Source organism: Grammomys surdaster, unplaced genomic scaffold (assembly GCF_004785775.1).
Source record: "Grammomys surdaster isolate TR1022 unplaced genomic scaffold, NIH_TR_1.0 126546, whole genome shotgun sequence".
NCBI classification, from domain to species: domain Eukaryota; kingdom Metazoa; phylum Chordata; class Mammalia; order Rodentia; family Muridae; genus Grammomys; species Grammomys surdaster.
The window spans coordinates 4,646,531-4,669,198 of NW_021621338.1; the positions used below are offsets into that span (position 1 = coordinate 4,646,531).

At 47.6% G+C, this 22,668-nt stretch overlaps 3 protein-coding genes across 7 annotated transcripts in view; all 3 read right to left on the reverse strand.

The window, feature by feature from the left end:
* The window catches only part of Nhej1 (non-homologous end joining factor 1), a 96,292-nt gene extending 91,850 nt beyond the window's left edge, over positions 1–4,442 (reverse strand). The window contains exons 1-3 of one of the 2 annotated variants that reach the window (XM_028760642.1): positions 4,412–4,427; positions 817–910; positions 161–337 (exon numbers count right to left, since the gene is read on the reverse strand). In XM_028760642.1, the coding sequence (XP_028616475.1) occupies positions 161–337; positions 817–819 (180 nt within the window). In that variant the 5' untranslated portion in view covers positions 820–910; positions 4,412–4,427. Of the gene's footprint in view, positions 1–160; positions 338–816; positions 911–4,411 lie in introns of both variants that reach the window. The other variant, XM_028760643.1, reaches the window with a different exon arrangement.
* Positions 4,443–4,857: 415 nt separating this feature from the next.
* Positions 4,858–14,048, reverse strand: Slc23a3 (solute carrier family 23 member 3). Of its 3 annotated transcripts, none has more exons than XM_028760716.1 (12): positions 13,621–14,048; positions 13,336–13,493; positions 13,131–13,228; positions 12,892–12,968; positions 12,517–12,698; positions 12,059–12,179; positions 11,118–11,232; positions 8,909–9,162; positions 8,157–8,262; positions 7,726–7,893; positions 5,794–5,889; positions 4,858–5,363 (listed from the first exon to the last, which is right to left on the reverse strand). In XM_028760716.1, exons 1-12 carry the CDS (start codon positions 13,786–13,788, stop codon positions 5,074–5,076), a joined length of 1,833 nt encoding a protein of 610 aa, XP_028616549.1. In that variant the 5' UTR covers positions 13,789–14,048; the 3' UTR covers positions 4,858–5,073. The 3 variants fall into 3 exon arrangements, with proteins under 3 accessions (XP_028616549.1, XP_028616550.1, XP_028616548.1); XM_028760717.1 differs by lacking the exon at positions 8,909–9,162 and adding an exon at positions 11,923–11,925 and having other exon boundaries at positions 5,074–5,363; positions 11,118–11,163; positions 12,059–12,148; XM_028760715.1 differs by having other exon boundaries at positions 5,074–5,363; positions 13,110–13,228.
* Positions 14,049–15,765: 1,717 nt separating this feature from the next.
* On the reverse strand, positions 15,766–22,657 carry Cnppd1 (cyclin Pas1/PHO80 domain containing 1). 2 transcript variants are annotated; one of them, XM_028760604.1, is made up of 10 exons: positions 22,620–22,657; positions 22,045–22,537; positions 21,404–21,491; positions 20,866–20,974; positions 19,822–19,903; positions 19,560–19,680; positions 19,347–19,475; positions 17,713–17,774; positions 17,218–17,335; positions 15,766–16,963 (listed from the first exon to the last, which is right to left on the reverse strand). In XM_028760604.1, the coding sequence occupies exons 3-10, from the start codon at positions 21,470–21,472 to the stop codon at positions 16,427–16,429; spliced, it is 1,227 nt and encodes a 408-aa protein (XP_028616437.1). In that variant the 5' UTR covers positions 21,473–21,491; positions 22,045–22,537; positions 22,620–22,657; the 3' UTR covers positions 15,766–16,426. The 2 variants fall into 2 exon arrangements, with proteins under 2 accessions (XP_028616437.1, XP_028616436.1); XM_028760603.1 differs by lacking the exons at positions 22,045–22,537; positions 22,620–22,657 and having other exon boundaries at positions 21,404–22,001.
* Positions 22,658–22,668: the final 11 nt, after the last annotated feature.

Consider the following 22,668-nt stretch of genomic DNA (forward strand, 5'->3'; position numbering starts at 1 on the left):
CAGAGGCTGGATCTTTATGATAAGGATGTTGAACCTATACTTGCTTCAAACCAATCCAGACTTCCTCACCAATGTACAGCTAGCCAGTTGGCTAATGTTAGTGTCCTATGGCCAGCATGCCACTCTACAGTGATACTTCTCTTCACACTAACATTCTTACCTTGGCTCGCTGGCTGACCACCAAAGTGTCCACCTGTTCATGCCACACCTGGTGAAGATCCGAAATCAGCAAGGCATAACCATGCTTGGTGACAGAAGCCTTGGCCAAGAATGAGTTCTCAGCAAGTTGTAACCATGCCCATGGCTGCATCAACAGGCCTTGCTCTAGTTCTTCCATCTGCAGAAAAGTCCTAATTTAGCACAGTGCCCTCAGGAAATTCAGCCCTCAAGAAGGCCACTCACAACTCCATGTCAAATGAAATCGCATGAAAATCCTCCCCAGTAAAATAGAGGCATGAAAGCACAAACTCCCTTCATATAACCAGCCTGGCATCAACCTAACTACCCCCTTGACAACTAACCTAAAATTTCTCCAGAATCTGTGACTGGAGAAATGGCACAGAGGTTAAGAGCACTGGTTACTCTTCCAGAAGATTTGATTCCCAGCACCCATGACATAGCCGCTCACAACCATCTGTAAATCCAGTTCTAGGGGATCCAGTGCCCTCTTCTGACCTCTTCAAGCACTGCACTTGTAGTACCTGCATATGTGCAGGCAAACACTCATGCGCATAAAATAAAAATACGTAACATCTTTTTTAAAGATCAGAATATTTCTCACATTAAGTTCCTAAAGAATATAAAATATGTCTTTACCATTAAGGTGCTGCATGCCTCTGATCCCAGAATTTGATAGAGGCAAGAAGTTCAGGATTCCAAGACCAGTTGAGGATACATGAGACAGACTAACCTTGGGGAGAAAGAAAGGAAAAAGTAGAGAAAAGGAGGAAAGGGGGAGAAAAAGCAGATTTGTTTTTCTCATAGTGTTTAAAAGTCACCATATTGACGCATTTAACATAATATGGAAACCTAAGCCATTCCTATCCAATCCTTATTTGAATCCTATCTTTCTTAGAACTTTTAGAAGGAAAAGAATGATTCTTATCTCTCTCTCACACACACACACACACACACACACACACAAACTGAAGTCCTAAATGGGTGGTAGAACAGGCCTTTAGTCTCAGCAGAGACAGGCAGATCTCTGAATTCCAGGCCAGACTGGTCTACAAAGTGATTTCCAGGACAGCCAGAGCTGCAGAGAGAAACCCTATCTCAAAAACAAACAAACAAACAAACAAATTAATTGGTTGATTTACTGATAAAAGCAAAGTTTGGGTCAAAGAGATGGCTCAGCAGAAAAGGCACTTCTGCCAAGCTGGATGACCTGAGTTGGATCCCCAGGACTCAAACTAGAAGGAAAAACTTATCTCCTATAAGTTGTCCTCTGACTTCCACATATACACCAAATAAGTGTTATAATTTTTTTATAAGAAGAAAAAAAGAAAAGACAAAACTCAGGAAGATTGGGAATGAACAGTAAAATCCTAAAGTAGACTTGATGTCCTGCACCTGTAATCCCAGCACTGGGGAGATGGATGTGGGAGGATTAAGGCTGGGCTAGGGTAAACTAGCCCTACTAGTTTTACTAGTAAAATACTTGCCTCAGAAGGACCTGGGTTCAGATCTCCAAAACCTACATAAAAGGCTGGTAAGGTGCTATGTATCAGCAATCCCATCACTGACAAGAAAGACTCAGGAGGATATAGCTACCCAGACTTAGATAACAAAGTTTTAGTCTAACAAGAGACTATACCTCAAAAAAACAGTAGGAGTCATCTGAGGACCACCTCTGAGATTATCATCTGACCTTCATATTCATTGTGCTTATACATACACCTATATGAACATGTACATGTGTACACACTTCCTTAACCTCACACACAAAAAATGAAATAAAAAAAATTTCTTCAGGGGGCTGGAGAGATAGCTCAGTGGTAAGAGCACTGTCTGCTCTTCCAGAGGTCCTGAGTTCAATTCCCAGCAACCACATGGTGGCTCACAACCATCTACACTGGGATGTTCTGCCCTCTTCTGGTGTGCAGGTATACATGCAAATAGAACACTCATAAATAAAATAAGTATTATTTTTTTTCAATTAAATAAAAGTTCAACCAATATAGTGGTGAGTTCAAGGCCAGCCTGGACTAAATGAAACCCTGTCTCAAAAAAACTATCTAAAATAGGGTTCATCTTTAAGTCTTAATTTATTTGTCCTCTCACAATTTCATACCTATATAATGTACTTAATCATATTCCCCCTTATCTAAAACAGAAATTCTTACCTAGAGTCTGTTCAAGTTAATCCTCTACAATTATGGAAAATTCATGTATATATGCATGATGGAAGATCCATGATGCTCCTCACATTACAGGACAGACACACAGTGACATACACGAGTTAGTGTGTCACTAACAAGAGAACAAGAGAGATGTCCCAAATCCCTTTCAACAAATGAACAGGCAGCACATTTCACACCACAGAGGAAATAACAATTCCACTTCACTAATTGGGTACATGCCCACACCAAGGCCCACCTCACCAATATCATGCCTTCTGCGCAGCTTGGAACTCCTGAAGACCAATGTTTTTACAATAAAGAATGCTGTATCCTCAGCTTAGTTAAATATATACCAACTAAAGCTACAGAATTTATTTTTCCTGTGGACACAAAAAGTCATATAATTTCCTTCATTATTTTCATCCATAAATACAAAAAGAAGGGAAGTGCCAGGGGCCAAAAACTTAGACTACAAAGAAAATAATAGAATTTCCGTTTAAATTGGAATAGCAGTCATTTTCAACTCGGTCTAAACCATCTCCTTTCTAGTTTTCAAAGCACTGTCTTGTGGCACTTATTAACTTGCACTGCAATTAACATGTGGAATACAAATGTATATGCTCAGAAAGACTGCATACATGACAGGGACCCTCAAAGAGCATAGAGCCTAGTGATATTACTGCCACCTGGGCTCAAGTACATGCTTTGTGTGATATCTGCATGGGATAAAACTGCCTAACAACACAGTTCTCAAACACACATAGGGCCATTTCAAGTGACACGGACTGCATATATGATGGGTTTTTGCAGCCACCTTGAAGCGTTGTGTATGGAGATGGTTATTTGTATCATGTGCTGTTCCAACAGGATAGACTGGTCTTGGAATGATTAAAGAGTCTTCACTGGGCAAGAGTTTACTTTGGGAAAGATTAGAAATACACATGAAGTTGCCAAACCCTCTAATTTCCCTTATAGGCACATCCTGGCATGCATTCTAAAACTCACCAAAATTGAGCTTATTGGCCTAACTGGTCCCTCCTTAAGTTCCGAAGGTCAAAACCCACAAGTCGATGGTTTTGTCTGAATGGGAGGAAGCTGTTTTAATGTGGCCAGGGACAGCTGGCCCTATAAAAATGTCTAAACATTCAGGACCAGACCCAGTCTGGCTGCTCCTACCACTCAGCCTGGTCTGAGGTAAGCATAACTCAGTGAGTCAGGCATGATGAGGCATGCTTGTAATCCTAGCACACGGGAGGCTGAGGCAGGAGGATCTCGATTTAGAGGCCAGCCTGGACAACACTCCAAGAGCCTCTCAAAAAAGCCAATCAAAAACAAAACAAATAGACAAACAAAAAAGATAACTCAGTGGTAGAACGGACTGGGGCCTGAGACTGTCCCCAGCATAGAGGGAGAAGGAAACTAAGTTCTCTGGGGTTTCACTGCCCTCCACCCCCCGCAAGTTGATCTTCCAAGATCAGGTTAACCAACCTCGCCGCCGTTTTAATTTGTCTTTTAAGAGGGAGAATGTAAAGTTGCACGACGATGGTCTGTCACTCGGGTTCCTCTCTCAGGGATAGTTCCTACAACACCCTGCAGGGGGCAGCAAGGCCCTACAGACCATCCGGCGGGCCCACGCCCTGAGCCAGCAGAGGCCAAACCTTAGGCCCTGCCGCCAGAGGTCACACGCCGCGCCCTCGAGCGGCCTAGGCGTCCATCCGCCTCCTCTGAAGGAACTGTGTCGCCTGTCTCTCATTTTTACAGCATCCGCTGTACACAGTTACGGCTCAGGGCCCCAAAGGGGAACAAAGCTAATTCGGCCCAGCGGGCCAAACACGACGCCTGCTAAGGAGGTGCCTCACACGCCTCCCTCAGAGGCCGATAGCGAACTGCGCATGCGCAGGCCCGCCCACTCCTGGCGGTCGGCCCCAAGGTTCGGGCAGCGCGCGGTCCCTTCTGGGAAAAACCGCGTGGGGCGGGGGGCGGGGGGGCCGCTATCCGAGTTTATCTCTGCTTCTCGGCGTCCGGACGGACCCAGATCTCGGCGCCTACTCGAAACAGGTCCCACCTACCGTCAACGACTGCGGGAACTCCCACCCTCCTCACGGCAGGCCTGCCCTGGTGCGCAAACTGAAAGGCCTTGGGTAGAGGCCACCCCCCCACACACTCACACGCGGGAAGGCGGGATCTTGGGATGAGGGGTGGAGCCAGGGCTCGTGGTGGGCGGGGCCCTAAAACCTCACTTGTTAAGACCACTGACAACTCTACAGCTTTCCCAGTTCCTTTCCTGTTGCCCTCGGTTGAAACAAAATACTACTTCCTTCTTGCTTCTTCATCTTTATTTTCATCTTTATTATAGACTGTCTTCTTCTTTACATTTTAGTGACTTATTTAAATCTTAAATACAGGAAGAGGACAGGGACCCTATCATATTCATATCCATGGATGTAGGACCTTGCTCATGGGAAGCACTCAGTAAATATTTGAATGCTAGAGTTCATTCAAGCAACCTTGGCAGTTTACAGGCAAAAATCTCATGTATTCACTTCTAACCCACTAAGCCATGGTCTCTGCTCCTGAACACTCAAGTCTTATTAAGAGGAGGAAAGGCAGTCCATTCTACTAGTGAACCACATACAACTCCACTAGAAGAAAGTACAGCCTTGGAGGCGAGAGTCCAGCAAGGTAGGAGTTACTGCTGAACTAATTAAGACAAAAATGATGGTCTTGGTAATTACTGGGACCTAAACCCTTCTCTGACAGCTGTAGAACATGACTCCCCAGAGTTAGGCAACAAGCCGGCTGTCTCTCCTGTTTTAGGGGATCCTCCTTCATCCCCAGAGTCTTCAGGCATTGGGCAGAGGCAATGGAGAGGCTGTGAGATGCAGGAACACAGGTGTTTGATGGGTAAAGGAAGCTCATACTCTTGAGCAGCCTTCTTCCTGGATTTCTGAAGCATTTGAGTTTCTTGGGCAGTGAAAGAAGTTGGCAGCCTCTGACCTAAGCCTCTCTCAATCCGTGTACCTGTAAAAAGGGATGGATGGTCAGGCTGGAGAGAGAGCTCAGCTCTTAGGAGTTGGTATTGCTCTTACAGAGGACCCAAGTTCCAAGTCCCAGCACCCATACCAGATGGCTCACACCTGCCTGTATCTCTGATCCCACCTACTGTCAATGGCTGTGTGAACTCCCACCCTCCTCCTGGTGTGCAAACTGAAAAACCTAAGGTAGATCTGGCATCACTGGTCTCTGCATTTATATGAATGCAGATACCCACAGACAGACACACACACACACACACACACACACATATATATATATGTGTGTGTGTGTGTGTGTGTGTGTGTGTGCATACTTTAACATGAAAATAAGTAAAAGGCAGGGCTGCTCAGGTCACTGTCCAGCCCAGGGAGTAATGACAACCCAGCCACTCCCCTAGGACCTGGTCTCAACTTACCAGATATAGTGTTTTCTAGGAGAAAGCCCAATAGACCAGCTAAGAAAATGGGTTCTGCCAGCAAAGAACGCAGAAACATATCCAGGGTGCTCCAGCCTACAAAGGGTTGGGACCAGGCAGGAAGATAACTGATACTGTCCCAGGCAATGAGTCTTCCCTTTCAGACCTAGACTCAGTCTGAAACCAAGTACACATCTCACAAAGCTGTCATTCCATCCCATTTGCCTTTGTCCCTCTACACACTCTGTTCCCCACACTCAGGCCTTCCCATAGCATCCCTTCTCAACGTCGTCATGTTTTCTAAGCATCCACATCCCTCCAGGTACCCTTTGCCCCAAACTCCCTTTCTCTGGAAAGTGTGGCATTACAAAGCCCTAGTCTCTCCCACTTCTGAACTCTGCTCTACCCTGGGCCTCTCAACTTCAGTTCTACTAACACTTTGGACCAGATAATTCTATTATAAGAAGCTGTCCACTGCATCAAAGAATGTTTAATAACCTCTCTAAGCACTGAATCCCAATAACAATCCTCTTTCTCCCCATTTATGACTTCCAAAAAAAAAAACCCTCTATACATTTCTAAATGTTCCACACGGGGCAAAATCACCCCCAGTTGAAAACCATTGCTCTAGATAAACTAGGCTCTAGATAAAATAGGCTTTCAGCATATGCTATTTCTATCCTATAATCCTATCTTTTATCTTTGCATATGATAGAAACGTGATCAAGAATGACCTTATTAACTGTGCATGTGGCTTACGTCTATAATCCTGAGACTTGGAAGTCTGAAGCAGGAAGATTGCCAAGAGTTTGAAGCCAGCCTAGGTTCCAAAATGAGACCCTGTCTCACACACAAAAATGGCCTTTTGCCAAATATGTTTAAGTTTTCCCATCCTCAAAGACCAGTCCAGTTCTATTAGATCACCTCAGCAGCTCAGATAGAAGCTACTCTTGTCATTGAGTATCACAGGTTTTTGTTATTTTGTTTTTGTTTTGTCAGGATCTCACTATGTAGCCCTGACTGGCCTGGAACTCACTGTGTAGGCATCTGGTCTCAAACTCACAGAGACCCCACCTGCTTCCTGGGTGCTAGGATTAGACACTTCTTTTCTTTTTGGTTTTTTTGAGACAGAGATTCTCTGTGTGTCCCTGGTTATCCTAGAACTCACTCTGTAAACCAGGCTGGCCTGAACTCACAAAGATCCACCTGCCTTTGCCTCTGGGATTAAAGATGTGCACCACCACTGCCCAGCCTAGAAGGACTTTTGTGCTCTGACCTAGTTAGATTTTTTTTGTTTATGTGTTTGAGGGAAAGGGTTTTGTAATTAGTTAGTTTTAACTGTCAACTTGTCACCACCTAGAGTCATCTGAGAGGAGAGCCTTTCTTGAGGACTTTCCCCCTCAGACTGGCCACTGAGCATGTCTGGGGAGACTGTCTTTACTGGGAACTGACTTGGTAGGGCCTGGCCCACCATAGGCAGTGCCATTTCTTTGACAAGTGGTCTTGAACTGAATAAGAAAGTTAGCTGTGTGTGAGCCAGCTAGCAGGCAGTGTCCTCCATGGTTCCTGCTGTACTTCTTTGGCTGTGAAGTGAGTTCCTTGTTTGGAGGCAAAGCTGTTTAGCTTCACAAGCAGACCTGGCTTCAAGATTCCACCCTGAGTTCCTGCCATGGCTTGCCTCAGGGATGGAATGTGACCTGGAATTGTTGACTGAATAAAACTTCTCCTCCCCTAAAATCCTTTTGACCTAAGTATTTTAACCATAGCAACAGAAATGAAACCAGGGCATGCACTTAGCAAAGTGCTTAATGGATATTTGTTAAATAACTGAATGAAGCACACGCAGCATCCCATTGTGAGACCAAGAATCCAGAGAGCCCAAAGCCTCAACTCCATTACTGAGGAACTCCTTTTCTTCTCCACCCCACCTACCTGTGTTGAGCAGGATTGGGGCTTCCCGGAGCCACCTTGGCAAAAGCAAGGCCATGAAGATGGAAAAGCCTACGATGAAGACATTCCGCCCAGAGTCAATGTCAGCCAGGTGGAAACTGGAAAATCCAGCAGACAGAACTACAGCCTGGGTCACTCCCAGTACCCCACCTGTCTCATACAGAAGAAAACAAAGAGTTGGGAAGAGGACAAAGTTCAGGGCTTGTAGGACAGGCAGGTTGTAATGAGGAAATACTACCAACAGGCTTGTTTCTGACTCTGCAAGAAACTCAGTTTATCTAAGAAAAGGAGATCATATGTTTGTATCCATTCAGAGAAGCTATTGAGAAAAAACAGCATCAGCCTAGCCAACTGGTTGGGTCATACTGGGGGAAATAGTATTCCAGTACTTGTCTTTCCACCTATTTACTCACCAAGCACAGGCAGGGGGATGTTGGTAAATAGCTGAGCCAACCTTGGGGATAGCCCAAGCCCCATGCAGAACAGACCCACTAGGTGGGCCACTCTCCGAGAGCCAGTCTGTATGGAGAAGAAGAGACACTAGAAAACACAGCCACCTCCTTGCCTGGCCCACTCCTCATCCTTTGTATCCCAGCTTAAACAAGATTCTTCTAAGCAGGGGCTGGAGAGAGGCTCAGCCATCAAGAGCACTGACTGTTCTTCCAGAGGTCCTGAGTTCAATTCCCAGCAACCACATGGTGGCTTACAACCATCTGTAATGGGATCTGATGCCCTCTTCTGGTGTGTCTGAAGAAAGTGACAATGTACTCACATACATAAAATAAATAAAATCTTAAAAAAAAAAAAAGATTCTTCTAAGCATCCTAGCCACTCTATCACAGGAACCTCTTTGACTCAGCCCATACACGACTGCTTTCATGATAGTATGTACTCCCTCAAATCATGCTATATACTTCCTTTTTAAATGAAGTTCCCAAAAGAACAGGGCTTTCTCTAACTCATTGTCACTCTACTGAGCCTTGGCAGAGCTCCTGATGCACCTAACATGGCAATTTCCTGTTTCTCCACAGTCAAAGCACTTAACACCTGTGGGCACCTCCCTCAGTGAACCGCCTGGCTGAAAGCTAACCCAGCTGGCAGTCAATCAGTGTGAGTTTCAGCCCCTGTACCTTCAATTCCCCAGTCCTGTCTCAGATCAACGTACCTGGAAAAGACTCACTGTGCCTACGTTGGGGAAGCTGGATGCAGTGCCCAGGGGGCTCCCCAGCAGCCCTGCCAGCACACTGCCCAGCCCCTCCAGGCTCAGCCCTCGACTGCAGGCATGTGGTGGTGGAGGAGACAAATGCAGCAGCTGGCCACACAGGGCATAGCAACCCAAAGAGCTGGTGGAGGCTGCCAAAGCCATGGAGATGCCTGCAGCCAGGGCCTTGGGTGTCAGCAAGGGCCATTCCCACTCACCTGAGGAAGAAAAAGAAGTCACCTGGAGACCAGACTTGAGCCTAGAGCATCCCTCTGCCTATAAATGTCTGTACCACAAGAATCCCAGGTGTTCTAGCTTTTTAAGATAGTACTGTGGAGCCGGGCGGTGGTGGCGCACGCCTTTAATCCCAGCACTTGGGAGGCAGAGGCAGGCGGATTTCTGAGTTCGAGGCCAGCCTGGTCTACAGAGTGAGTTCCAGGACAGCCAGGGCTATACAGAGAAACCCTGTCTCGAAAAACCAAAAAAAAAAAAAAAAAAAAAGATAGTACTGTGGACATAAAACCACTGCACTCTAGGAGAGAGAGACCCTTCTCTTCACTATGACTTACAAGGTCATCTTGGGTCTGAAATTTTATTCCTAGCCTCATTTTCTATCATAGTCCGTCTTTCTTCAAACACATTGGCCTTGTTTTAGGCCCTGGATTTGCTGTGTTCCTGGTAACCACGGGGCCCTTGCATCTGTTTACCTAGTACACTCTGGTCTCCTGCCTCCTATCCAACTAGCTGTTACTCTCTCCATCTCTTACACCTCAGCTTACTTCTTCAAGTGTGTTTCTTCTAGTCAGGTGTGGTGATGCACTCTTGTAATTACAACACTTGCTAGGTACAGGCAGGAAGATCTGGACCATCCTTAAGACCATCCTTAAGTACATTTGCAAGTTCAAGACTGACCAAAGCTATGTGAGATCCTATCTCAAGAGAAATGGATGGGGGACATAAGAGCTGGGAGAAGTCTTGTGGACATGACATGCCCACTGCACTCATGAACTCTCAGCAGCTGTGGCTACGTGCACAGGACCCATACAAGGTCAAGCCGATGACCACTCCAGCAGGGAAGCATGAATGGAGTAAAGGCTCAGGAGGCTTCATCCCTAGCTGAGGAGCTATGTTAGGTGGTGGCTGCATGGGAAAGGGCAGTCATTTTCCTTCAGATGAGGTGCTTCTGTGCTCTAGTAGATGGCCCCATCCCCATGCACATACAGGCACCACTAATCAGACTAAGTGAATAACTTTTTTAAAGGCCATGAAAAGGGGATTGGAATATGCTATGTGCTTGCAGGGAGAGGGAGGGAGAGCTGGATATGATCAGATGCATTGTATATGTGTATGGAACATAAATAATTCTGAAATATAATTAAAAAGAACGCTTCTGAAAAGAAACCATCTAAATTTAAAAAATAAATACATAAAACCAATTCTCTCAACACCGCTAATAGTATCAGATTCCCCATTATTTTCTCTTACCACAAAACCTAGTTATACACTTACCACAATGACAATTTCACCTTTACTTAGGTGCTTATATGATTCCATCTATATTCTCCAATAGACCGTCAGGTCCATGAAGCAAACATTATTACGCCTGTATTGCTCACTATGCCTGCCATGTTTAGAACCTAATCAGAACCCAACGGGCCATTATTAAACTGTTAACTGAAGGGCTGGGGTAGAGAGTTCCATGTAAAGCACTTGCTGAGTATATACAAGGTTCTGAGTTGATTGACCCCACCACCATGATGAATAAATATGAATGACAACATTTCACAGACTCCAAGACTGTAACTACACAGTTCACCAACAGAAATGTCCACGGGGGCTGACAATGTAAACTTGTTCATTGATTGGGAGTGTCTGGAATAATCAGTCGGATGGAGAGAAATATACACACTAGCCTCCTAACACTGATCCAAGCGATACACCTGCAGTGTGTGTGTGTGGGGCAAAACTTGGCATTTCTCTACCTGTGTTTTGAGTAAATATGAAGTGAGAAGTAAGTGCCATTAAATCATTCATGGATTTGAATTTCAGATCCTCCTGCCTCTACTTCTCAAGTACTGGGATTACAGATGTGTGCCACCTCATCTGGCTGAAGTCTGTTAAATCTTGATTTGATTATTTGAGCAAGAGAAGGCGAGCATGGGAGAAAGCCTACCTGGGTGAGGCAGCCAAAACCAAGGTGCATTGGAGGGTTCAGACAGCTGCAGGGGGATCGCACTCAGATCCAAAAAGGCAGAGATGAGCCACACACAGGCCACGGGGGCAAGCACCTGGAGAACAATACTGACGTGACAAAGAGCCCCCCCTCGCCCTGAACCTTCTGAGGCAGCCTGGGTGGGTAAGGCCAACAAAAACTCAGAAAGGAGACCAAAGGAACAGTCCATTTTTTTGTTGGTTTCAACTATTTTATTTTATCCTATTTTTGAGACATGTCTCTCTTTGTAGCCTTGGCTGTCCTGTAACTCACTCTAATAAACCAGGCTGGCCTCACAGAGATCTACCTGCCTCTGCCTCCCAAGTGCTAGGATTAAAAGTGTGTGCCACCATGCTCAGCTCAAACTATTTTTTTTAAGGGTTGGAGAGTGGAGGTGGTGCTTGAAGGGCAAAAGAGGGACTTGGATTCTGAAGCAGGAGTTACAGGCAGTTACAAGCTACCCACATGTGTGCTGAGACCCAAACAGGAGTCCTCAGGTCCTCTGGAAGAGTATCAGTATCTTTTTTGTTTGTTTGTTTGTTTGTTTGTTTGTTTTTCGAGACAGAGTTTCTCTGCATAGCCCTGGCTGTCCTGGAACTCACTCTGTAGACCAGGCTAGCCTTGAAATCTCGATCTCAGAAATCCGCCTGCCTCTGCCTCCCAAGTGCTGGGATTAAAGGCGTCCGCCACCATTGCCCGGTGAGCATCAATATCTTAACTTTTGTTGTTGTTGTTGTTGTTCATGTATTCCATGATGGGCTGAAACTTTCTAAGTAGCAGAACTTGAACTCCTGAATTTCCCTGCTCCCGTCTTCCCCAGTGTGTGATCACAGATGTGTACCTCACCTGGCTATACACATCAGTCAGCTCTTCTAACTTCATCTACCCAGAGCCCCACCTACCGAAAGGAGTCGGAAGAGAGGAATACAAATGTGAGTTGAAGTTGAAGCTGGCCTCCAGGAACAAAGGGGTACCTGGCACGAACCCAAGTGCTGAGAGCATACCACCATGAGCAGGATGAGCCTAAGGAAGAGAAGGAGCTTTGCTGGTCAAAAGTATCAGAATTGCAGGTCAGAAGCATCAGAATCCTGAATGATGGCAATGTGAGTATGCAGGATATCATAAAAGGAGATCCTAGGGCAGAAACTGCTCATGGGGGGGGGGTGGTAGGGAGGTACCATGAGGTATCATGGCATGTGACTGAATATCAGGGAGACGGAATAAATTAAGGGAAAGCCTTGGATTCCAAATGCAAGCACTGTTATCCCTGCCCAGGGGGCTATGGAATTTGAGCAGTTCTGCCCTCCCACGGTCTATACACCTACTTGGCTACCACCCACACCTATCAGGACTCACGTACAGCAAGGCCAGGCCCCAGTGAGCAGAACAGAACTGGGCCACCTCCTTGTGGGCAGAGAGCCCCGCCACAACCAGGCTGGGAGCCAGCACCAGTGGCCCACAATAGGGGAACACACGGCCAGGCACCCCTAGAAGTCCTATAGTGCCCTGCAGCAGTCCGGACACCACCACTGCCCCCGACACCTATGGGTGTAGAGGGGAGGACAGAAGAATTTCCACTCAATCAAGTTGACCTCAGCCTGGAATTTCTAACTATCTCCAAGTATAAGCCCCCTGCCTAACTCCTCCCCAAAGCATCAGTGTCTAATGACGGGAACAGGAGCCTCTCCAGGCTGGGGCCATCCAGTCCTTCTGCCGTCTTCCTCCAGGCACTCACCTCTCGGAGAGAAGTGTTCCAGAGCTCCGGCCCATGGCAGCTTTTGGTCAAACTACATAGGCGCAATGAGAGGGAGGCTGGATGTTTGGGGTGAAGAAAGGAGATGTAGATGGAACATAGATGCTCTTCCGTCCTAGATGACGCCTGGCGTAACCTCAAGACCTCTACAGTGCCTAGTACCACCCAACCTCCAGCCAACATGTACCTCCGCCTCTAGCCCACCTTTACTCTGTACTCACCATTTCCAGGTGTCGTGGTCTTCAGAGGTAGCTTCTGGTTTGTCAGCACCAGAGCGGGGATAAGAAACTCTAGGGACGGAGCCTGGATTAGAGGTAGCCTGTAGGGACAGCGGCCCCAGCAGGTTTGGAAACATGTGGCAGTCAATAGGATTCCCCTAAGTCTCTTTTGAGAGACTACTCCCTCTCTCAACGAAGTTCCCCTCACCTGCTGCCCATCCAAGTTTGCAGGACCGTAGACATGCCACATGAAAAGAAACTGGAAGCCAGGAGCTGAGCAGGTGGATATGAGAGCCCTCCTGGGGGAAGACCGTGAAGCAGCAGCAGGTGGGAGGCCCAGAGCAGAGATGTCAAGACCAGGAAATGCTGGAGATAAGAGGAATAGAGAGGGAGGAGTTTCCGAAATACCTATCTGTAGGTTTCTCATGACTCACTGACTCCCTCCAAATATCCATTTCAGATAGTGCCAACTCCTACCACCTCAACCTCCTACCTGTAGAGCCAGAAGACAGCTGAGCCCCCAGGTGGAAGGCCCACACCGAGAGGCCCAAGAGCGGGAGGAGGGATTCTGGACAGGGGGTAGCAGTGGTGGCAGGGAAGCAGGGGTATCCTGGGAGCCCACAGATAGAAGTGGAATGGGATAGAGAGGTGATCCGTTCATGTTGCCCTGACTTGAGTGCGTCTTGGCTGCCCCAGGCTAGTTGAGTATAAGAGGTCAGAGTTTGGGTGGAGTGAGCTGGCTTCTGTGGGGAGGGAGTGGTGGGGTGTCAACGAAGCGGAGAGAAGGGATAAGGGTTTGGGAACAGGACATGGCTCTTTCACCTTTGCCCAGCTCTTGTGAAAATTCCATCAGCCATTAACCTAGCAGCTGAGTCCTGGACCCCTCCCTCAAGAATGTTCATCCATATCCTCTGCTTGTAGACCAGGCTCTGAGGGTGAGGCTTAGGGGGCATCTATCACAACCGCCTGCGGAACCTGTGCAAAGGACCTCTTCCCATCATCAACATTCAGCATTGCCTCGGTTAGGTACACATTCCTCAGCCAAACAAGACATGCCCCACGTCAGTTCAAAACAAACCCGTGTGTAGAATGCCCTCATCCTTTATGACTATGACCACTGTATATACAGCCCTCACTGTAAAGCAAGAGGACTCAACAGCAACGTGTATTATGAAATGTAACTGCTTGGGGACAAGTAAACCAGAAGACAATGGAACGGTCTGCTGCCCACACCCATAAATAGAATTGCTGTGGATGTGACAGCTATGTTGTCAGCCGGTAATGACACTTTACTCAGATGTCACAGGCATTGGTGACCTGGTTTTAATAGTGAGCAAACTTCTGGTAAAACATTGGACAAAGTATACATTTACTTTATAATCCCCTGCAAATTGAGGTTAATTTTTCTTATTTTTGAGACTATCATTACATTATTTCTCCCTTCCCTCCTTCAAAACCCTTCCGTATGCCCCTCTATCTCATTTTTCAAATTCATTGCTTTTTTCATTGTTATTACATTGTTATTACATGTATTTAGGAACATGTATGCACGTGTTCCTAAATGTAACCTGTCAGTTTGTGTAGTTATTCCTATGTATGTTTTCAGAGCTGATGATCTGGTATTGGATGACCAATCGATACGCTATCCCTGGGGAAGACTACTCCTCCCACTCCAACCATTCTGTAGGCACCTTTCTTTGTGTAGGGTTGAAGCCTCAGGTTTCTCTCTCTTTTTTTTTTTTTAAAAAAAAAGCACAAAAATGTTTACACCTAAAATGTAATAGGATCAGGTAGGGTTGGTGGCACATGCTTGCATCCTATCACTCCGAAGGCAGATGTAAGTGGATAGCAAGTTCCAAGTTCCAGATTAGCCTGAACCTAGTGAGACCATTTCCAAAAACAGCTAACTCCAGGCTCAGCTAAAACAGGATTTTCATATGAGTGATGATAATGTCTTAGCAATTGCTCATAGTAAAGGAGGTTTCCAGCCCTTTAGGATATCTAGCATCCCACTCAGGCTGAACAAAAAAAATGCCAGTAGGTTTCTCAAAGATTCTAACAAAAGGTCAGTATATTTCTACAATGAGCCCTTGGGGGCGGCAGCTCCCACCAGACCACAGACCTTTATTCCCAGCCCCCACACTCCCTAAATGATCCTTAGCAGTCAGCTAGAGTTCTAAATACAACAAAGATGGCTCTTCTAGTGATGACCTGGCTCTGGTGCTTCAGCACCAGCTATTTCTATAAGTCACCTTGGTGACAAGGTCAGCAGAGCTTGTATTCTAGGCGCTCAACTGGATACGTGTTTTGAACCATAAGAATCAACAAGGCTGGTACCCACCCAGGATATGCAACAACAGGCAAGGCTTTCCCAGGCCTCACAGTCACCACTTGTATCCCATGGCAGGCCACATCCAACAATTTCAGGGCCCCCAAGGAAGTAGCAGCAGGGATGCAGGAAAGCTTGAAACAGGAACCAATAACTATTAGGAAGTTCTAAAACAGCTCAGAGAAAATGCCTACGTGTTGATTATAGGACTGTGCATCTGACTTGGGAGGCAGATGAGGATCTGACTTGGGAGACAGATGAGGGATGGAAGATCATCAAAGAATGTTGTAGAAGGAAAAGGCCAGGCCATGCAACAGAAACTGTTTATTGAAACCTCAGTTCTATAAAAGCATGAAAAACCCAGATACAAAGCAGTGGCGTCCAGGGAGGCCTGTGAAGAGAACACCGAAAGGCAGAGAGGGACACCTTGGATTGGAGCAAGATGCTACAGTTGGAAGACAAAGGGACAAGGTTAAAGGACCCAGCAGTTCTTGGCTGTGACAACTGCATCCATGGGACAGGTGTGGCTTCCCACCTCAGGGAGCCTTCTGTCCCTCAGCAGCTCTCATCTTGGTTTTCCTGACTGAAACAGCAGAGACCCACATCAATGCGTTCTTCCTCTCCTCATCCACTCCCACACCTCCCACTTTTACCTTTCTATCTTTGGAAACTTCAAACCAAAAATCTACTCTGGGCTTGTGAAGGCAGGGAGATTCTGTCATCCGTGGCATGCCTCTGGTCACTGAGCTGACACTGTCCCAGGCACCACTGGTGTCCTAGCCTACTAGCCAGTCTCTGAGGTCTAGGAGAGTGAATGACCTTGTACTGCCCCATAATTCCTTATGCTCCTACCCAGGAGGAACAGGGGACTAGCCAAGGGCCCAGAGAGGTAGCAAAAATCTAAGTCAAGTTTTCCTCTTCCAGGTTCTCAAGGACTCCCAAACCCTCTTAATGCATTCCAGAGCCCAACCTAGCCTGGGAAAATGACAGACTTGAGACGAGCCAGTTCCATGACATTAAAAAGAGAACACTGCTGGGGCTGGAGAAATGGGGGGGCCACTGGGCTCCAGAGCCAGGGTGGGGCCGGGCCATGGGTATAGTAAAAGGGGCTAGAAGGACCAACAGACACCGTAAGGTTAGGCTGGTGGCAGGCATGGCAGTTTGAGGGGTTTCTCTGGAACTTCTGGCAAAAGGGGCATTTGTGGAGAGCAGTAGGAGGGGCAGGAGGGTCTGGAGGGAGTATCAGAGGGGGTGTCAATGGGGCCAGAAGACTGCCCCAGAGTGATGGCAAATCTACATTGCCTTCTGGGCAGCTGGAGACATTAGTCAGGCACTGTGGCACAGGGGCAGGTGTGCAGGGCTGCACAAGGCTCTGGGAGACCAGTGTGAGTTCAGGAGGACCTGGTGAGGGGCTGGAGGACAGCCCCAAGGACTGGTGTATTACAGCCACCGACGCCACAGCTAGGGCCACGCTGCTCACATATGCCACGGCTAAAAGGCAGGATAGCTGCAGGAGAGAAGATATGAAACAAAACATCAGGCTGATGACTGTAACCATCCCCTACTCCTAGTCTCTCGAGTTGAAGTTCTCTATAACTCCCCTTGCCTCCTCCACCCTCCCATCTATTCTCAGTTCCTGAGTCTTTCAGAATTTGCTTTTCAACACACACACACACACACACACACACACACACACACACACACGGACTCACATGTGCTTGTCCAAGCCTACTCAAGCCCCTCCTCATAACCCCTTCTCACCTTCACCAGACGCTGGCAGAGGGAGCCCAGAGACAGCTGCCATGTTGGCTGCTCCAGCAGCACACACAAGTCTGTGTAGGTGTACCAGCCCCGTCGCCGTCCTTGCTGCTGAGCCACACTAATAGGAAGAGACAAGGGGTTAGGGACTCTCTGCAACTAGCCCAGGGGTACCTTTATACCTTTCAGGACCCATCAGAAGACACTAAGGAGTTGACTGAATGCACAGATCCTTAGGCTACCCACTGATCCAGAAGGTGAAACCAGACCTAAACTTCAAGTAAGTTGCTCACACTGCCAAAGGAGGGCAGAAGGGTTAGACAATGACCACTCTGAACAATTCTCTTCCCTTCCCTTCTTCTTCCCTTCTTCCCTTCCCTTCCCTCCCCTTCCCTTCCCTTCTTTCTCCCAGGTACACATATCTTATCTCTAGCTCCTATGGCATTTGCCTAGGCCTCTAAATGCTTCAAACTCCTCTTACTAATTCCTGGAACTCACCAGCTCTCCAGCCAACTCAGCACCTCAAAGATCTCCCGAGGATCAGTGTAGAGACGCCAATCCTGTGTGCAAGAAAGAAGACACGCATAGTAATTTACTCCTGTGATACCAGTACTTGGAAGGCTGAAGCAATTGTATGGCAAGTTCTAGGCCAGCTTGGGCTACAAAGTGAGTTCTAGGCCAGCCTGAACTATAGTATAAAACTACCTCAACAAACCCTAATTAAGTTGGAACAGGAAAGAGCCACAGTAATGTCAGCCACAAGCCACACTGACCTGCTCAGAGCAGCTATACCACTAGCCAAGAAGATGTGCTAGCTACTCTCCGGAGCTTGCACATACTATATCAGCACCTACCTGACTGAGTTATCCCCTCTATAAAGTGCAAGTGGAGAAAAGAAACCTAAGAAGGTCAGTGTCCACATGGAGCTCAAAATCTAAGGCAGAAAAAGCTTGACAGCAAATACTCAGAGGCTAAGACTACAGGGTTCTGCCTCAAAGTGTCCTTGGAGGAAGAGGAAGAAGCCTCTACTTTGAGACTCATTGCTTCAGGAACCTCTAGACTAGTCCTGAAAGGACAGGAAAGGGAGAGCCTACCAAAAAGACACAGGAAGAACAGACATACAAAGTCAGGTGCAATATATACATCTATAATCAGCATTGAGAGACAAAAGCAGGAGAAACAACAGCAGGATCGCATCACAAGGTCAAGACTAGCCTTGTCTACACAGTGAGCTCTAGGTCAGCCTGATTTAAAATGTATTCATTAAGAGACAGGGTCTGGGGCTGGAGAGATGGCTCAGCAGTTAAGAGCACTGACTGCTCTACCAGAGGTCCTGAGTTCAATTCCCAGCAACCACATGGTGGCTCACAACCATCTGTAATGGGATCTGATGCCCTCTTCTGGTGTGTCTGAAGACAGCTACAGTATACTCATATACATTAAATAAATAATATTTAAGAGAGAGAGAGAGAGAGAGAGAGAGAGAGAGAGAATGTGAGTGTCTGACTATGTAGGCCTAAGTGTCCTGAAATTGACCAGGCTGGCTTCAAACTCACAGAGATCTGCCTGAGATTAAAGACACGCAACCAGAGAAAAATAAAAAAGGAGATTGTTCGATATCTCAGTAAACACTTTGTATATAAGCATGAAAAACTGAGATTCTCTGGAACCCATGTAAAAGAAGTGGGCATGACAGCATGCACTTGTAATCTCAACACTAAGGAGCCAAAGACAAACAGATCCAGCCTAACCTAGTCTGTGAGTACCAGGCTAAATAGAACCTACTTCAAAAAGCAAGGTAGACAAGTCCTTAGGAAAACACTCAAGGTTATCTGGTACACACACACACACACACACACACACACAGAGAGAGAGAGAGAGAGAGAGAGACAGAGAGAGAGACAGAGAGACAGAGAGACAACAGAAAGCTGAGAGAGAACAAAGAATGAAGGAACATAAAGGCAGATGAGAAGCTGAGTAGCAGGCAGTGGTTCACACCTTTAATCCCAGCACTTGGGAGGATCTCTGAATTCAAGGCCAGCCTAGTCCACAGAGTTTTAGGACAGTCAGGGCCACACAGAGAAATCCTGTCTCGAAAACAAACCAAGACAGATGAGAGAAGAATCACTCACCATGGCACTCAGGAAGCTCCTTTCCAAGGCATTGAGAGTAGCCACAGCAACGCCCCCAGCAGCTCCCCACTCATCATTAAAGACCTCCTCTTCCTCTCCTTCATCATAAAGGTATTTACTGGCCACCATCTACAGAGAAACCAGGAATGGCATCAGTGGAGTTTATACCTGGTGCCTGGCTCACTGGGAAGATAAAGGAAGCGGGTACCTTACCATGGAGATCAGAAACAAATCAGAAGATGACACGTGCTGCAGATAATCTGGGTTTCGGTGCCGGAGCCGCTCAATGTACACCAGAGCTAACATCATAGCACATGGGGAGATACAGGCCTCTCTGGGAGGTAGAAAGGAGCAGTAATTAAACCCAAGGGTCCTCAGCTCTTCAAACTCTCAAGATGCTCATCACACTTTCTCTTTAGAGACAGTAACATCCCACATGCCCCATCTCATTCTATCCTCTCCATCCCAAGCTCACCGAGACACGTGGGCTACGTATTTTTTCTGGAGTCGGCGAATAGGACTGGGTGCTGCCTTCTGGAGAAGTTCCACAGTAATGTCTGAAAGGAGATGGGGAGCAGAATAAGCAACTCCCAACACACACAGCAGTTCCAATGACTGTCAGAGAAGACCTAGGTCTGTAGTATCTGAGGCCCTGGGGACATGACTGTCACAAAAAACTAGAAACCAAATTCTCCTAAGATAGGAGGGAAGGCATGATGAAACACGCCTGTAATGCCAAAACTCAAGATATAAGACAGGGGGATTATTACAAGGTGAAGGCCAAGAAGATCTATACAGTGAGTTCCAGGCTATTCAGATCTATGTAGTAAGACACTGTCTCAACCCTTCAGCCCTCCATTTGCCTACCATACCCCACCCCCAAATTCTAAGTGGATAAAAGCCAATTCCAAGGTTGAGCCTCAGCTTTTTTCAGCAGAAAGGCTGTTTTTCTATTAAGTTACTCATGTTTATTTTTCCCTAACGTTTATTTAAGAAGTGTGCCTTGTTTACTTGAGAAACATGTAACACAGATACTTAGAAAACCAAAGGGGGGCCGGGCGGTGGTGGCGCACGCCTTTAATCCCAGCACTTGGGAGGCAGAGGCAGGCGGATTTCTGAGTTGGAGGCCAGCCTGGTCTACCGAGTGAGTTCCAGGACAGCCAGGGCTACACAGAGAAACCCTGTCTCGAAAAAACAAAAAAAAAAAAAAAAGAAAAGAAAGAAAGAAAGAAAGAAAACCAAAGGGGGCAGCAGACTTGGGATATAGCTTTATGGTAGAGTGCTTGCCTAGCATACACAAAGCCCTAAACTATGTGACTGCAATTTATGAGCTGTTTTTACTCACATGGCTAAAGGAATTTGAAATATGGCCTGCACTGTCAAACCAAGTACCAACCAAGCTAGTTATGAGACACAGTGCAGCTCAGAGGGCAAACCTCCAGGCATTTGGGTGACTATGACAACCCAGTCCTCCAAGTTCCCACTTGCTCAGTCACACACACACACACCACAGCCTAACCTGCCACAGGGCTGGAGAGCTCCTCCAGGCTGCAGTCTGTCTCCAAGTCCCAGCCATAATAGAGTCTCCTTCGGATTCGAGCGCTTAGCTTTTGGTGTCCTGGAAGGAACTGAAACAGAGCCAGGAGTAGTGGAGGGTGAAGGGCAGGGAAAGGTTTGGTGGAAATCCTGGGTACTGCCACTGGGCCTATACTCTACCCTGCCCCAAGTTCCCAGGATCATTTGCTAATGGCAGCCTAGTCTTGTCCACATGGAGAGAAGGACAATCACCCTGCCCCTGCCATCACTGAGGGCTCCCAGTAGAAGACTAGACAACTAGAAACCAGATGAACCCCAGTCTAATCACTAGCAGTTCCCTTATAACCTGAGGCTTTGCCTTCAGGCCCAAGCAGCATGGGCCTCCGAGTAGGCATTGCTCTCAACAGCCGCCCAATCCAGGGCATAACAAGAAAGAGAGTGCCCATTCCACTCGGGTATGGAGGAGAACGCTGGGGAGTTACGACTGCCAGAAGCAGAGAACAGGCGGGCTGAGCTCTCACCGTGAAGTCCTGGAAATCGGCGAGGGAGAAGGTGCCTTCTTCGTCCAGTAGGAGCCCAGCCAGATCCATCGCACTATCAGCGGCCACTCTGCGAAGGTGAAGGGGAAGAGAAGGAATCCCCAGAGAAGTGATCCCCAGAGTCGTCCTCACCCGTTGGCCCACCTCCCCCGAAAGGGCCAACGCCCCGACTGCGCGTAGCCTCCTCCCTTCTCGAAGGCAGCCGTGGGACGCCTCTTCCTGTTCCGTGTGCGACTGGGCCTCCAGGCGCCCGAAGATACGCGCGGCGCTCACCAGGCGAACCAGGAGGTACGAGGGCCAGAAGTGTTCTCAGCCCGTGCTGCGTCCGCCTGGCGTTTATAAGCTGCGGGAGTGTCACCGACGAGTCTGCGCACCCGGTGGGAAATGTCTCCTGCCCTACCCAACCTCCCCGCTCTCAGGAGCCACGAGCACCCGGGGCTGAATTGTAATACGGTTCCCAGGGGACGGCGACACACCAAGGGTGAACGCGCTGACCAGACTTTGTGGTCCTGGTACAGATGTTAGCGAGCCCAACACAAAGGCAACGCGGCGAGTTGTTTCCTGGGTTTTAGGGAAGACGTACTCAATCAGCAATGCACAAGAAAGATGAACAAGAAACTTACCCGTGGGAGAACTGTGAACAAGGTGGGAGGGAATCTGTTGAACCTTTACGCCCCTTAGAAGTTTGAAATTGTAAAACTCGAATACATACTGTATTTTGTAGGGTTACTCCAGCAATTAAATCTCAAAAGATATAAAGCCTCAATGTACGATGTTAAACAGGTCTCCCCAAAGTAAACAGCGCCTGGATGTTTTATTTTCGAGCACGCCTTCCACCCAATTTGCCGCTGAAAGATTTTGGGATGAAAGAGGGCGGACGCTCGAAGAAGGAAGAAGCAACTTTTCCAAGTTGGTGAAGCTGCTTTGAAGTCATTAAAGTCACGCGCTGGTGTTTGTTTATCCGCTGAGGGGAGGGGACTGGAGGCGAAGAGGGTTGAGTAATGGGAATGGCACCGCCCTTCCCGATCCCAAACAGATCCTGGCCAAGATCCTGGGGGCCTGGAAGCCCACTTCCTCCGAGCGGGGCCTCACGCGAGAAAGCGGTCTCCAGCCGCCCTGTAAACACAGAGAGAAGACCTCAGGCCTCGCAGCCTCAACGCCCGCCCAGGATCACCACTCCAGCACCCAAGAAGCACACCTCCGTGGGTGCAGGATCACGACAGCGGCCACTGCGCACGCGCGGGCCT